The 14,246-nt window shown below is 40.5% G+C and overlaps 3 protein-coding genes across 3 annotated transcripts; 2 read left to right on the top strand and 1 right to left on the bottom strand.

Moving 5' to 3' along the window:
- Positions 1-501: 501 nt before the first annotated feature.
- Positions 502-5,144, top strand: pink1 (PTEN induced kinase 1). The gene is made up of 8 exons (XM_085145809.1): positions 502-1,162; positions 1,696-1,971; positions 2,097-2,200; positions 2,300-2,482; positions 2,669-2,832; positions 2,943-3,070; positions 3,338-3,568; positions 3,785-5,144. The coding sequence occupies exons 1-8, from the start codon at positions 809-811 to the stop codon at positions 4,067-4,069; spliced, it is 1,725 nt and encodes a 574-aa protein (XP_085001935.1). The 5' UTR covers positions 502-808; the 3' UTR covers positions 4,070-5,144.
- Positions 5,145-5,435: 291 nt separating this feature from the next.
- On the bottom strand, positions 5,436-8,217 carry LOC146494280 (tubulin alpha-1B chain). Its single transcript, XM_085145810.1, has 4 exons — positions 8,082-8,217; positions 6,891-7,113; positions 6,655-6,803; positions 5,436-6,561 (listed from the first exon to the last, which is right to left on the bottom strand). Exons 1-4 carry the CDS (start codon positions 8,082-8,084, stop codon positions 5,581-5,583), a joined length of 1,356 nt encoding a protein of 451 aa, XP_085001936.1. The 5' UTR covers positions 8,085-8,217; the 3' UTR covers positions 5,436-5,580.
- A 981-nt stretch (positions 8,218-9,198) lies between these two features.
- Positions 9,199-12,375, top strand: agmat (agmatinase (putative)). Its single transcript, XM_085145811.1, has 7 exons — positions 9,199-9,552; positions 9,954-10,156; positions 10,379-10,427; positions 10,847-11,042; positions 11,406-11,585; positions 11,733-11,817; positions 11,929-12,375. Exons 1-7 carry the CDS (start codon positions 9,248-9,250, stop codon positions 12,000-12,002), a joined length of 1,092 nt encoding a protein of 363 aa, XP_085001937.1. The 5' UTR covers positions 9,199-9,247; the 3' UTR covers positions 12,003-12,375.
- The last annotated feature ends 1,871 nt before the right edge of the window (positions 12,376-14,246 follow it).

A 14,246-nucleotide genomic window follows, 5' to 3' on the forward strand; every position in this document is an offset into this window, starting at 1 on the left:
CATGTCAGTGACATGGTAAAGCTTCACCCTCCTTTTGACTCTAGTGAGACCAGAATTCACTAAATTAACATGATGTATCCAACATACAACAAAACTATGAACTGAAACACTTACAACAGCAAACCTAATTAGCAGGATTCATTTATAAACTGTACAGTTGTAATGCACAGATACAGATATTCACTAATTAGTGCAAAGTAATAGATTCTTGGGTGGTCTGTACCACATAGGCAAGCCATAATTTTTGTCAGTTTTCTAATAAAATAAGTATCCACATGGGTAGTTGGATGACTTTTTAAAAGAAAAAAAAAGAATAGAAACAAACAGAAAAGAAAAGAAAAAAAATCTACATCACCTTGAGTAGTTAAGGAGGGAGAAACTATTCAAACATTTTTGTGTCAGGCTGTAAACAACCTTTTAAATGCCATTGGGGACTGGGTTGTTATACTTTTTTTTTTTTTTTTTAAATATACAGTTTGCGTGTTGACGTTTGTAAACTAGATCCAGAAGACTAGACTAGAGTAGAGACAAATGTGCTCGGCAGCCCCGCATAAATTGAACCTCTGGTGATCCTGTTGTTGTGACATGATTAATAAATGTATTTGTGCTTATACCCTGATACGTCCCCTGATCGCTAAACGCCACCCTCCGGTAAACGAAAAGAAGACGGTCTAAAGGTTTGCGCATGCTCAGCAGCAGCAGTTATTGTTTTGTTTACATAACGCTGTCCTTTCGAGAGCTAGGTGGAGAGCGCTAGGCAGAAGTAAAACTCCGTGGTAGCAGCTTAAGTTACCTGTCCGGGTAAATTATGTCTGTGAAACACGCTATTAGCCGGGGACTCGAGTTGGGCCGGTCGGTCTTTCAGCTCGGTCTCCTGAAATCCGGTGGCCGACTCGCAGCAAAGCTCCGAGCTGACCGTTTCCGTGCAGGCCCGTCGGTCCGCACCGCTCAGCCTCAGGCTTTCCTGCCGTCTCGGTACCGCTATTACCGCACTTCTCTGAAAGGCCTGGCAGCTCAGCTTCAGTCCGCCGGCTTCAGGAGGTTTGCTGGCGGGTCCCCGCGTAACAGAGCTGTATTTTTGGCTTTCGGTCTCGGTGTGGGGCTTATCGAACAACAGCTGGAGGATGACAGAAAGAGTGCTTCAACATGCCAGGAGATCCAGGTATGGTATCTAAAAGTAGGTCACAGTAGGGTACTTAAGCGACATTTAAGTCGTTAAGTGTAGTAGCTTCTGACAAACTGGTTTGTTAGTAGCCGTTTTTCTTTTAGTCTTTATTTCCATGGTTATTTGCCGGATTGTTTTTTTTTTTTTTACTGAAAGTTTGTTTATTTGTATCTTCACCAATTCTGCATATTGTTTTTACATTGATGAATGTTTTGTTGATAGGGTAATGCATAGACACAAGATTTGTGTACGTTCTTTAATTTGTCATGCTGTTTGCACTGAGGCCTGAATGGATAACTTGGTTGCAATCTTGCATTAATTTACTTTTTATTATTTTAATATGTCTCTAGCCGCATCTATAACAAGTGTAGGTACATTTGGGGGATTTAAAAAGTTGTTGTATACAGTCTGTTGATTGTTTTTCCTTTTTTTTCTTGACTAAATTTGTTTATAGCACGTGATTGATATGAACATATCTTTGTGTAGCTTATTATTATTATTATTATTATTATTATTGCTTTCCCCTGCAGGCTGTTTTTAGAAAGAAGAAATTCCAGAGTCCACTTAAGCCATTCACCTCTGGATATAAACTGGAGGATTACATTCTAGGGAACCAGATTGGGAAAGGCTCCAATGCAGCTGTGTATGAGGCTGCAGCTCAGTTTGCTCCTCCAAAGCAAAGTGCCAGAAAATGCTCCCTGGTGCAGATAAAAGAAGGTGAAGTGGAAACTGAGGCACCTCGATCTCTGACATGCTGCTCACTAAGGAACTTCCCTTTTGCTATTAAGATGATGTGGAACTTTGGGGTGGGTAGTATACTAATGGTTTGATGATGATTTCACATCTGTTTTAGGTTTTAATCCTCTGTATGAAAACAAACGAAAAAGAGCCACACATCAGTACCGATGGGTATTTTGCTATTTGTTTGCAGGCTGGGTCATCAAGTGAGGCCATCTTAAAGTCTATGTCTCAGGAGCTGGTCCCTGCAGGTCCTCATGCCTTAAAGCAGGAAATAGAAGAAATTACTCTGGATGGGTAAGTATTATAACCTCAGTTCTTTTTATTCCTGCCTCAGAGTGGTGACCTAAGGATAGGAAACGTACTAATGAATGGCTGTGATTTCTCTACATGCAGACATTTCGGAGTCCTCCCCAAAAGAGTGTCAACACACCCTAATGTAATCCGAGTGTACCGGGCTTTTACTGCAGATGTTCCATTGCTACCAGGTGCTCAGGAGGAATATCCAGATGTTTTGCCACCCAGGCTTAACCCTGCAGGCCTGGGCAACAATCGCACTCTTTTCCTGGTCATGAAGAAGTAAGACCTACCTTCCTACCTACCTCAGTCCAACCCAGTATGTGTGCTAGAAACATTGTAAAAAAAAAAAAAAAAAAGTCACTGTCTTTGTTTTTAGAGATTTTCATTATTTTGTTGGGGTTTTTTTTATAGTGTACTTGTCAGGTCATTTTTATTCAGTAACTTCACAGATTTTTTGTGTCATAGCTATCCATGCACACTGAGGCAGTACCTGGAAATGTCCACACCAAGCCGCAGGCAGGGCACTCTGATGGTGCTGCAGCTCCTTGAGGGGATTGACCATTTGTGCAGAGAGGGTGTCGCTCACAGGGATCTAAAATCAGACAACGTGCTGTTGGAATTCGACTCAGGTCCAAACAAAATTCTGTCAATAACAGAACAGTTTAAAGCCAAATGTAAACTATGCCAACTTGAGGTCTGTTTGGGTCACCGGTGTTATATTGATTTCTCCTTTATGCAGATGGTTGCCCCCGTTTAGTGATTTCTGACTTTGGATGCTGTCTGGCCCAGAGCGATTCTAGTCTGCAGCTGCCCTTCAACAGCATTTGGGTCAGCAAAGGAGGGAATGCTTCACTTATGGCTCCGGAGGTAGGCTTAAAAATGTCTTTAATGTAACTGAGTAGCCACAGTTGCTGCGCCGTCTCTTATTGGTGACTATTAAAACTGAATTTTGTGACTTTTGCCTCCACTCTGGTTATAACCAGAGGTGACACTTGGATACCATTCAAGTAACCTAATTGTGTCTTTGTGTTTTGAAATGAATCATTAAGATAAATAAGAATTCATATAAATAGATCATTTGCAGTTAACCAGATATTTAATCACTTTAATTTCTCATAATTATTCTGCCATCAGGTGGCCACTGCAGTTCCAGGATGTGGTGTGGTGCTTGACTACAGCAAGGCAGATGCCTGGGCCGTGGGCACCATTTCCTACGAGATATTTGGACAGCAAAATCCATTCTATCGAGCAGTGGGACTGGAGAGCAGGAATTACCAGGAGAAGCAGCTTCCTCCTCTACCCTCCAGTGTTCCAGCTGATGTGCAGTTCGTGATACGCTTACTTCTCAGGAGGAACCCAAACAAGGTAAAGAAGTGGCTGTGTTTAGTTTAATATTTAAGTTTTCAGTAAAAGAGAGCTAAAACAATATAGTTTCATTTATTAACCCGAAACATTGAACTAAAAAAAAGTCACAATTCTCTCAACACTAAGGGGAATTGTGAAGTTAACATTTTCTGTAGATTTACCTGAGAGGGCATCTCTACTATTCCACTACTGAAACATGTTCTTCATACTCTGCAGCGCCCCACTGCCCGTGTGGCAGCTAACATGCTACATCTGAGCCTCTGGGGTCGGAAGGCTCTGGCTAACCAGGACAGTGTGGGCATGAGGAAGCTGGTTGATTGGTTGCTCTGCCAGTCTGCTGTGGTTCTCCTTAAGGGCTGTCAGGGGCCCAGTGGGAACAAAGTGGAGGCGGAGCTTCAGAGGAGTTTCCTGGCTAACTTAGAGCTGGAGGACCTGCGCACTGCTGTAGGCTTCCTCCTCTATGGGCGAGAGCAGAGCCAGGCCTGCGTGCTGTCTGTCTAGATTAACTCAAACATGTAGCTGAGAGTCACTGATATGGATAAACTGGGGCTTAAAATTGCTTTCAATACTCAGACTTCTGTATGTGTGGTATTTATTGTTTTAGCTGTAACATCTAATGGCTGTGGGTATTGTTTGATTATTTATCATGAATTGCCAAGTGGTGTAATTCTCCCTTTTCAAGAACCCGACCCTCAAACCTGTGTCCTCTAATGCTGCTAATTTTACTTATCTGCATTTCTCACATACTTGTGAATATGTTTCACTTGCCATCATCACTGTGTCAGCAGGAATTCAAGCACTTCAAACATTCAAGTGTTATTGGTACCCATCATACAAAAATGCAGTTTGTCTTACACATGCAATGCATTGTGGATTACTGAGACAGCTGCTGGGGAGTGATTGTGTTTAATTTTTCCCAACATTTGAGTTGCTTTGCAGCAAGAAATTCTATTATGTGAGTGGATATTTTGTTTTCCAAATTATGATACACTTTTTCAAATCAGCCTGTGGGGAAAAAACCAAACAAAAACTCACATTCATGCAGTTATTTTTGCAACTATGAAAAATTTTTGTACCAGTAAATGTGGAGGTCAATACAGATAAAGTTAGACTCTACTGTGTAGGGTAAGACCAAGTGAAAGGTTCACAAGTAGGACACAATCCATAAAGTTGCCCCTTGAAGATCTGGTTGCCGTGTGTTGCAGTCAGTTGTACACTGATATTTCACAGCTAAGGAACATAGACCTGTCCTAAATGCTAGAACATATGAATCACATTGATCCTGATGTGTCATGCATGAGTAATCTGATCTGACTTTGTTCCACATTGTTGCTGTTTGCACTTTATGCTCATGTTTTGCACCTGTTCAGAGCTGTGGTTTTCAGCTAATATAATATACAGATTTCATAATAATTGAAATATTGGGACTTAATCCTTCATATTAGGATAATCTACTGTCAAAAAGAATGAAAGGGATGCATGTATATGGCTTCCTACAAAAGATTATAAGATGGATTTTAGATATATGTCGATTTTTTTGCAGTGTTTCAGAATAAAAGTGTTAAAGAGCCCTGAAGTGGTTGTTCAAGTTCTTTCCTTTGTCTTTAGATATTTTCAAAATAAATAACTCGTATTGGTGATATAGTAATATCCATACATTTTTTTTTTAAATTTTGATGATGAATATTATTAGCACTGTTTGTGAAATAACAAGTTGCGGCCTGATCTTAAATGTCTTTTTCTTGGAGTTCCAAAGCAGATATCACGTGGATTTTTCCATGTGATCTTGGACAAACTAAAATTGTTTCTCTAAAAATCCCTCACAACTTAAAGGTGTTGTTATGCAAAAAAAAGTTTGATACAAGACTTCATTTTTCAGAAATTTTATTTAAGACAGAGCCATATTAGCATTTTAATAATTTATACTCTGAACAAAGTCAAACAGGTAATAAATAGACTGGAATGTATTTAGGAACACACTGAAGTTTCCTGTATAATCCCTCGTGATCCTTTCAGTACTCCTCTCCTTCCTCTTCTCCTTCACCCTCAATAGAATCAACTCCCACCTCCTCATAATCCTTCTCCAGAGCTGCCATGTCCTCTCTGGCCTCGGAGAACTCTCCCTCCTCCATACCCTCACCCACGTACCAGTGAACAAAGGCACGCTTAGCGTACATCAGATCGAACTTGTGGTCGAGCCGAGCCCAGGCCTCTGCAATAGCAGTGGTGTTGCTCAGCATGCACACAGCCCTCTGGACCTTGGCCAGATCTCCACCAGGAACCACAGTGGGGGGCTGGTAGTTGATGCCAACCTTGAAACCAGTGGGGCACCAGTCCACAAACTGGATGGAGCGCTTAGTTTTGATGGTGGCAATGGCAGCGTTGACATCTTTGGGTACCACATCACCACGGTACAAAAGGCAACAGGCCATGTACTTGCCGTGGCGAGGGTCACATTTCACCATCTGATTGGCTGGCTCAAAGCAGGCGTTTGTGATCTCAGCCACCGAGAGCTGCTCGTGGTAAGCCTTCTCTGCAGAGATGACTGGAGCATAGGTGGCCAGGGGGAAGTGGATACGGGGGTATGGCACCAAGTTGGTCTGGAACTCTGTCAGATCAACATTGAGGGCACCATCAAAGCGGAGAGAAGCAGTGATGGAGGACACAATCTGACTGATCAGCCTGTTCAGGTTGGTGTAAGTAGGACGCTCGATATCGAGGTTCCTACGACAGATATCATAGATGGCCTCGTTATCTACCATGAATGCACAGTCAGAGTGCTCTAGGGTGGTGTGGGTGGTCAGGATGGAGTTGTAGGGCTCCACCACAGCAGTAGACACCTGGGGAGCTGGGTAGATGGAGAACTCCAGCTTGGACTTCTTGCCGTAGTCGACAGACAGACGCTCCATCAGCAGGGAGGTGAAACCAGAGCCGGTGCCACCGCCGAAGCTGTGGAACACCAGGAAGCCCTGAAGACCAGTGCACTGATCAGCCTGAGGAGAGAGAGGGAGAGACAGCAACCAGATAAGAGATATACCCATCAGTTAGGTCATTTATCCAGGCTTCTTCTGCTCTGATTTACCCACCAGTTTACGAATCCTGTCCAGAACCAAGTCAATGATTTCTTTGCCAATGGTGTAGTGTCCACGGGCGTAGTTGTTAGCAGCATCCTCCTTGCCAGTGATCAGCTGCTCAGGGTGGAACAACTGGCGGTAGGTCCCAGTGCGCACCTCATCTACAAAAAACCACCATTAAAAAATTATGTAAGGGTTTTTAACAAATTAAAGAGGCAACAGCAATAAGTTTATTTCTAGAAGTTTACCAATGACAGTGGGCTCTAAGTCGACAAAAACAGCTCTGGGGACGTGCTTTCCAGCTCCAGTCTCACTAAAGAAGGTGTTGAAAGAATCGTCTCCACCACCAATTGCTTTGTCACTGGGCATCTGACCGTCTGGCTGGATCCCATGTTCCAGGCAGTAAAGCTCCCAGCAGGCATTGCCAATTTGGACACCAGCTTGACCAACGTGGATGGAAATACACTCACGCTAGTGTAAGGGGAAAAAAAAGATTTGGATTAAAAACAAAGACGAGTCTTCCACTTGCTGAAGATAACCAGTTTTCAGAACAGTTTTTGCTAATTAAAAAAAGGAGGGATAAAACACATTAATCGGGCTCACAAATGAAACAATCACTGTATTTTAAATTGCCTTTAACACAACTGCTTAAATTACATTTTCCCTACCTTGCACAAGAAGCTGTTAATAATACATTTTCTATATTCTATAATAACATTTGGATTGAGTCTCAGTCTGCCATTTATTTTACAGAAGCCCATGCATTTTGTGCTGCGACATAAAACTGCCTACTGCAGGATTACTGTAGACAGAGAGGATTATCTAGGTCAGACATGTTGCAGTGTGCTGGCTCTTTAAAAAGACATTCAGATCATCCACTGGGGTTATATGTAACACAATTTGTGCTGTATTTGATTTTATAGTATATTTTTAAGCATATATGATATTAGGGATGGCTTAGTTTTATATAACACACAAACACAATATGGTGTATTATGTCACTGACATAATTATTTGTAGAAAAGAGGACACTGCATTTATGTAACATCCATTTACATACACGTTGTGTTAAATGGCTGGAGATCGTGTTCAGAAATTGATAAGGGAGCCAATGGAAGGCAAGTGGACAAGTCTAGTGGTCAAGACTAAGATGATTTACAGGAATTGTGTAGGATAAGGATCGGGCTCTTCCATATGAACGCAATTCATCATTTAAGTACGAACTTAACGAACTGACGACATCTCACACTATTTCTATTCGCAATTAAACCGATGTATGATCACAGTAAGCTGCGGAATACTGCATGGCAACAAGCACGGTTGCAGTAATTTGGAAAGAAACAGATCTGAAAAAACGACCTAGTTTAATTTCCACACCTGTTAGACTTAAACAGTAACAAATAAGCAAGTCAAATGTTAAAAATTAAAGTCTCGCTTACCATGATTGCTTGTCGGTATTATGCAATGTAATGAGACAAGCCAGAGGAGTGTCTGCGACTGAGGTGCTCGGTGTCTGAGGCTGTTGTGATGACGATCTTCGCTCTGCCTCTTCAGGAGGACAGGTGAAGTGCACAAACTGAAAACCCTTCTCCGCCTGGCGCAGTAATTGTTCCCATTCAGAACCTCCAATGTGCGATAAGAGGCTTTCGGGAGCTAATTCCTCCTCCGCTAAGGCGTGAGTCGGTAGGATTATGCAGGACAATATAATACAGGACTGTGCAAAAAGAGAGCAGAATTTCATAAAATCTGGTAGAAGGCAAGACCCTCGGATGTCCTTTTTCTAATAAATTTTAAAAAAAAAAAAAGGTATTCGCTTTGCTTGTGTAAATCAATGCAATTAGCCAGAAACCTGATATATTGAGTAAAGCCACGGCATCACAATGAAAGCTATATTGTTTGGAGATCCGAGAGAATAAAATAAAAAAGGCTTAATTCAGGAAAATGACAAATATTTCAGCCGTTGAACTCCACTTATGTGGTCGTTTACATTGAACAAATGGCTTGGCTGACGTAGAAAGCCAGTGTCCAGGAGCAAAAGTAACTTTGAAATGACAAATTTGGCTTCCTGTTAAATTTCAATCTTATCACAGCTGTAATATTGCATTTTTCCCTATATATTTTCTTCTACATTCTACTTTAATGAAGTCATTGGCAAAAATCATAGAACTGTCGATCGAGAGTATTATAACTACTTTATATGTATTCTTCATAGTTTTGTTTATCAATCATTCATAACGCTGGTCCTTCTCTTCCTGATAGACGGTCACAGCTGGTTACTCCCTCGATTACTCAATTGCAGACTCGTGCTGCCTTCAGGGCTCCGAATCATGCTGTGACTTATAAGACCTGTAAGAAAAGTAATGAATTAATCAGTCGCCTAATAAAGATGTGCATTGCTTAACCTGTATAATAAGAATCAATTTGTGCATCCAATATCACAGTGTGTACAGTGCAAATTAATAAGTTAAATAAATACTGTTGAACTATACTTTTTCATTACGCTGCTCGACGCAAAACAAAATATTACGAGCATACAACAAAGCACTAAAGTAGCAGAAGTCCTTTAAAGGCCTGCTGACACAACTTTACGCTCAAGTTAGCAGGCATGTCTTTGCTTCGGATAAACTTGCATTTAAGTCGTATCATTACCGCTGCAGCAGCGGACTTTTTCGCCTTGCAGCCACGACAGACTTTGGCTCTTTGCAGCGACAGACGAGGCCTTTGCATAAATCCGAACAGACAGTGCTCAGGGAAACGCTACAATGTACCACCGAGCGCCGAGTTTGTTGCCAGGGTGGCCGGGATCCCCACCATGGCCAAATTACCTTACCAGGACACCGCAGAAGGGCTTGATGCAGCGTTTGTTGGCGTCCCAATTGATACCGGGACCTCGAACCGACCTGGCGCAAGGTAGTGTTTTTCTCTGCAGCTAATATTTAAACGTATGGGCTCTCATTGGATGCATGCATAACAAAGCTGCTGTTTTCAGGCGTTTAAAGATAGATTTAAGTTTCACTTTAGTAATTAAAGTGACTAAATTGATCTTATCCTTATGTTGTGCAAAACTTCACAGACCATCTTGTACACAATTGAGACATATATAGGCAACAGAAATCATCAGCTGCAGGGTACAAAATGTACAAAAGCTGAAACGTCCAAATTCATTTTGACCACCCAATACCTTACTGTGTAAAGTAAGCACTATTTTCATGCCATCAAGGTTAAAAATTGTCACAATAAAAAAAAAAAAAGCAAAATCCAAGCAGAAGCCATTGTGCTTGAACAATCATAGCTGTCATTCTGGTTCACAGGTTTGGCCCACGACAGATCAGAGTTGAGTCGGCCATGCTGAGGGCTTGCAACAGTGGCACCAGGGCAGCACCTTATGAGTCCCTCGTGGTTGCTGATATTGGGGATGTGAACGTTAATGTGTTTGACCTGAAAGACACTTGCAAACGCATCAGGGAGGCCTACAGAAAGATCCTGGCCACTGGCTGCATCCCGCTAACTATGGGTGAGAAGAAAACTGATCTCTAGAGATGAAAACGCTCTAAAAGTGCCCTTGCTCACATGGTTGTTATTCAAACAGTTGCACAGATAGTCAAGGATAGCTCAGTAAATATTCAACAAAGCACAGTGTTGTAATACATGTTCAATTATTAGCCATTTATATAGCTCTATAAACCAAAGAGAAGATTTGATCAAAGGTTGGATTTTAAGGAAGTTTTGTCTGCAGGTGGCGATCACACTATTGCTTACCCAATCCTGCAAGCCGTTGCTGAGAAGTAAGTGTGCTTTATTCCTAGGAACTATATGTGATGCAAATTATTTGAAGTTGAGACTGCTGATACAGTACTACGTTTTTACACACTTTAGGATACAATAAACATTGTTTTGATCTGTGTTGAACTGTGTGACTTAACACGGCTATTAAGCATTTTTCCCTCAAACTTCCAAAACTGTACAGCCTACAAATCCAAAAATGCACGATTCAGGCGTCGCTTGAGTTATGCATTCTTGTATTCGCTGACTTTACAATCTGAGAATGCAATCAAATTAAAGAATACTGTTTTGTGTGAATTGGGTTTTCTGAGAATGCAGGAAGAGTGCTCAGTTAATATATATGTAGCTGCCACTGATGAACATGAACTTCCTCTTTAACCATTTTATACCCCATGCCCTTGTTCCTTTGATAATTTGTTAGGCATGGCCCAGTGGGTTTGATCCATGTGGATGCTCATGCTGACACCAGTGATGTGATATTGGGGGAGAAAATAGGCCACGGGACTCCATTCAGACGATGTGTGGAGGAAGGATTACTGGACTGCAAGAGAGTGGTCCAGATTGGCCTTCGGGGTCCAGGCTATTCTCCCGACTCATATGAATGGAGTCGGGCACAGGTACTCTGCTAGGTTTCATGTGTGTAAAGCATGCTTATGTTTAGCATATTTTTTGGCGTTGTATAAATAAACCTTTACCTACTTGTTCCCCATAGGGAAATGCCTCAGATAAATTCAACATAATGGTTTTGGCTTTTTGTCTGGGGAGTAAATGCTGTATAACTGGATTAATATAAAGCTGCAAGAATCTATGCTAATAATTGGTATATTTTATATCTTTTTTGTGCTTGTTTTTTTGACAACAAGATGCAAATGCATTCATCTAGAACAAGGGCATTTTATGGCACTGACTCGGAGATGCCATATGTCTCAAAATAATTTTCTCATAACAAGGCTACTATGTTTTTTTTCTACTTCGCCTAGGGCTTCCGTGTTGTGCAAGTGGAAGAGTGTTGGTTCAAATCGCTTGCGCCTTTAATGGATGAGGTCAGGAATCAGATGGGCAAAGGTCCAGTATACCTCAGTTTTGACATTGATGCTCTTGACCCTGGCTTTGCTCCTGGAACAGGCACACCTGAGATAGCAGGGCTCACTCCCATACAGGTAATCAAAGTGCTAAAGACACCTCAAAGTTTACTATACTAGTTACTAGCTATATATAAAATACTACATACACCAGGCAAGGAAATGTTGTCTTTTCTGCTGCATTATTAATTCATTTTTTCAATCAATTGTCACGACTGGATTTAGGGAGTTGAGATTATTCGGGGATGCCGTGGTCTGAACCTTGTTGGATGTGATCTAGTGGAGGTGTCACCACCCTACGACACCACAGGTGCTTTTTTAACATTTAAATTGTTTTGAAATTTCAATTTTCTTTCTAATGTATTTTTTCCCTCTTGGCCTCTTATTCATTTCCTTTTTTTTTCTTTCATTCTGTCAACAGGAAACACTGCATTGACTGGGGCCAACCTCCTCTTTGAAATGTTATGTGTTCTCCCAAAAATTAAGTACTATTGATAGCATAGAAGAGAATAAAATGTGTAGTTTTGGAAAAACTCGGACAATCAAATTTTGGCACAATCATGCTTTTCACTCTTGAATGACACTAAAATGTCTGAGGGTAATTACTGTCTTATAAATTGCGAACAAAATGATGAGTATGCCGCAGTGGACACAAGTTTTGATTCTGTAAGTATTGGCTTCATTAGGAAATCCTGCACTCATTCAACAGCGCAGTGCTGCAGATGAGTTTTAAGACCATGACAACTTAGTGCCGTTTGGTTGTACAGAAATGTGAAATTCAGTATTCACCAATGTGCATTTAAGGCAAGAAAGACAAACCGGTCAGTGATTTAAACTAACTGCTGCTTTTAGTAAATACGTAAGGAAATATTATTTTTGAAGTGTCTTTATTTACCTTAACTACAGAAAACAAGTTTCTTCCTTCTGATATCACAATCCAGTCATAGTGCCTGGCACTCTTGCATTGTTTATGCTGTTGTACAAACTCAGTATATACTGGACAGGAGCATTTCATTTCTTAAAAGGCTTTTATTTCAACCTTTCAGAAAAATATTACATGTCTATGGTTTCAAAATTCATGATATAAAAATTGGTTACTAATTCATGTTTTTTCTAATGCTTGAAATGTGTGTTCTCCAGGTGTTAACACAAATATCATCCTGGCACACTTTGGGCCCTGTAGTGCCAATTGAGCATTGTTTAAATGGCCCAGCATACCTGACTATTGTTGCTGACCATGTCCATCATTTTATCACCAGTGTGCACATCTTCTGATGACTGCTGCAAGAAGGATGGCTTAAAATGCCACAACGCTCAAATCATCCTTATCTAGTTCCTTGAACAGAAGGTGACCTTCACGAAGTCTATTGTAACTATTGCAAATGACCACTTTAAAAATGTCAAAGTCTGGCTTAGATGCAAAATATGAAGGAAGGAGGGATGACTCAAGGCTTGCACAGTACTGTATTTTATTAGCATTATATAACAACAGCTATTATAAGAGGGAAGCATTGTACTGAAATGTAGGCCTTGGACACCTTTATATAACTCAAAAAAAAAAATACAATATTTTTTTTCAACCAACCTTCTTTTACCTCTTCTTTTACCCGTCTTCATTTCCTATCTTTTCCCTTTCTTGAAGGGCAGCATAGTGTCACAGGGATTAATACTGCTGTCTCATCAGTCTCCCGGGTGTTTCTGTGTGTAGTTGTGTCCCCCATGCTTGCATGGGTTTATAATTTTCTCCAACCTCTCTGGATGGGTTGTGATTATGGGTTATTCTTCAAGCACTGCTAACTTTAATCTCAGTCTGCCAACACATTATTGGCCACATTTTGTTGACAAAAATGACGGACACAGTGCCTATAAAATCAGCCAAACTGTATAATTTCATATATATATGCAATTTTATTTGTATAGCACCTTTCTAGACAGAATCACAAAGTGCTGCACATAAAATAACAAATAATAAAAGGGTAAAACAGACAATATAAAAATACCTATCTATCTATCTATCTATCTATCTATCTATCTATCTATCTATCTATCTATCTATCGACTGTAATTTTGTAGGATTATCAGAGTTGCAATATATATTTTTACTTATTGCTTGTTTACTTCTTTTAATATTTTGTCATTTTTAAAATGAACTTGAGTTCTTTTAGCAAAATATTTACTATATAAAGTCTTGATGTCTTTGTGACATGTAGCTTTTTACATGCGGATAATCAACTTTAACCTGCAAAGTGACTCTGGAGTTACTCTCATTTCCCATCTTTCTAATATACCAACAGCATTTTTTAACAAAACGCTGCATGGGACTTATCTGGTGCAATCGAAGCAGAGGGCAGGGAAAGATATGACATACATATTATGATGAAATGAAAAAGATTGGGACGAGCCCCCTGTGTGTGCTCCAACTTCTTTCAGCATAACTTCATTTGCATCAGGCTCCAAGGGGCGTTGACCCTTGCTGAGAGAAGAATCATTTCATTTTTTCTGGCTGGTCTGTTGGTTTTTGGCAGCTGCTTTCTGCAGCTGAACAGTCCAGCTTCACAGTTACAGTAATATCACAATACATAGTAACAAACAACACTGCTAAGTCGGACACAAAAAAAGAGAGACTTGATCTTAACTTCTGAATAGTTTTATATCCATTGTTTATTTACTTCTCCAACTACAAAATAAAACTCTCAAAGGCATGAAATTACATACAACGTATATATATTCTCCTGGCAT

Source organism: Neolamprologus multifasciatus, chromosome 20 (assembly GCF_963576455.1).
Source record: "Neolamprologus multifasciatus chromosome 20, fNeoMul1.2, whole genome shotgun sequence".
Taxonomy (NCBI): Eukaryota; Metazoa; Chordata; class Actinopteri; order Cichliformes; family Cichlidae; genus Neolamprologus; species Neolamprologus multifasciatus.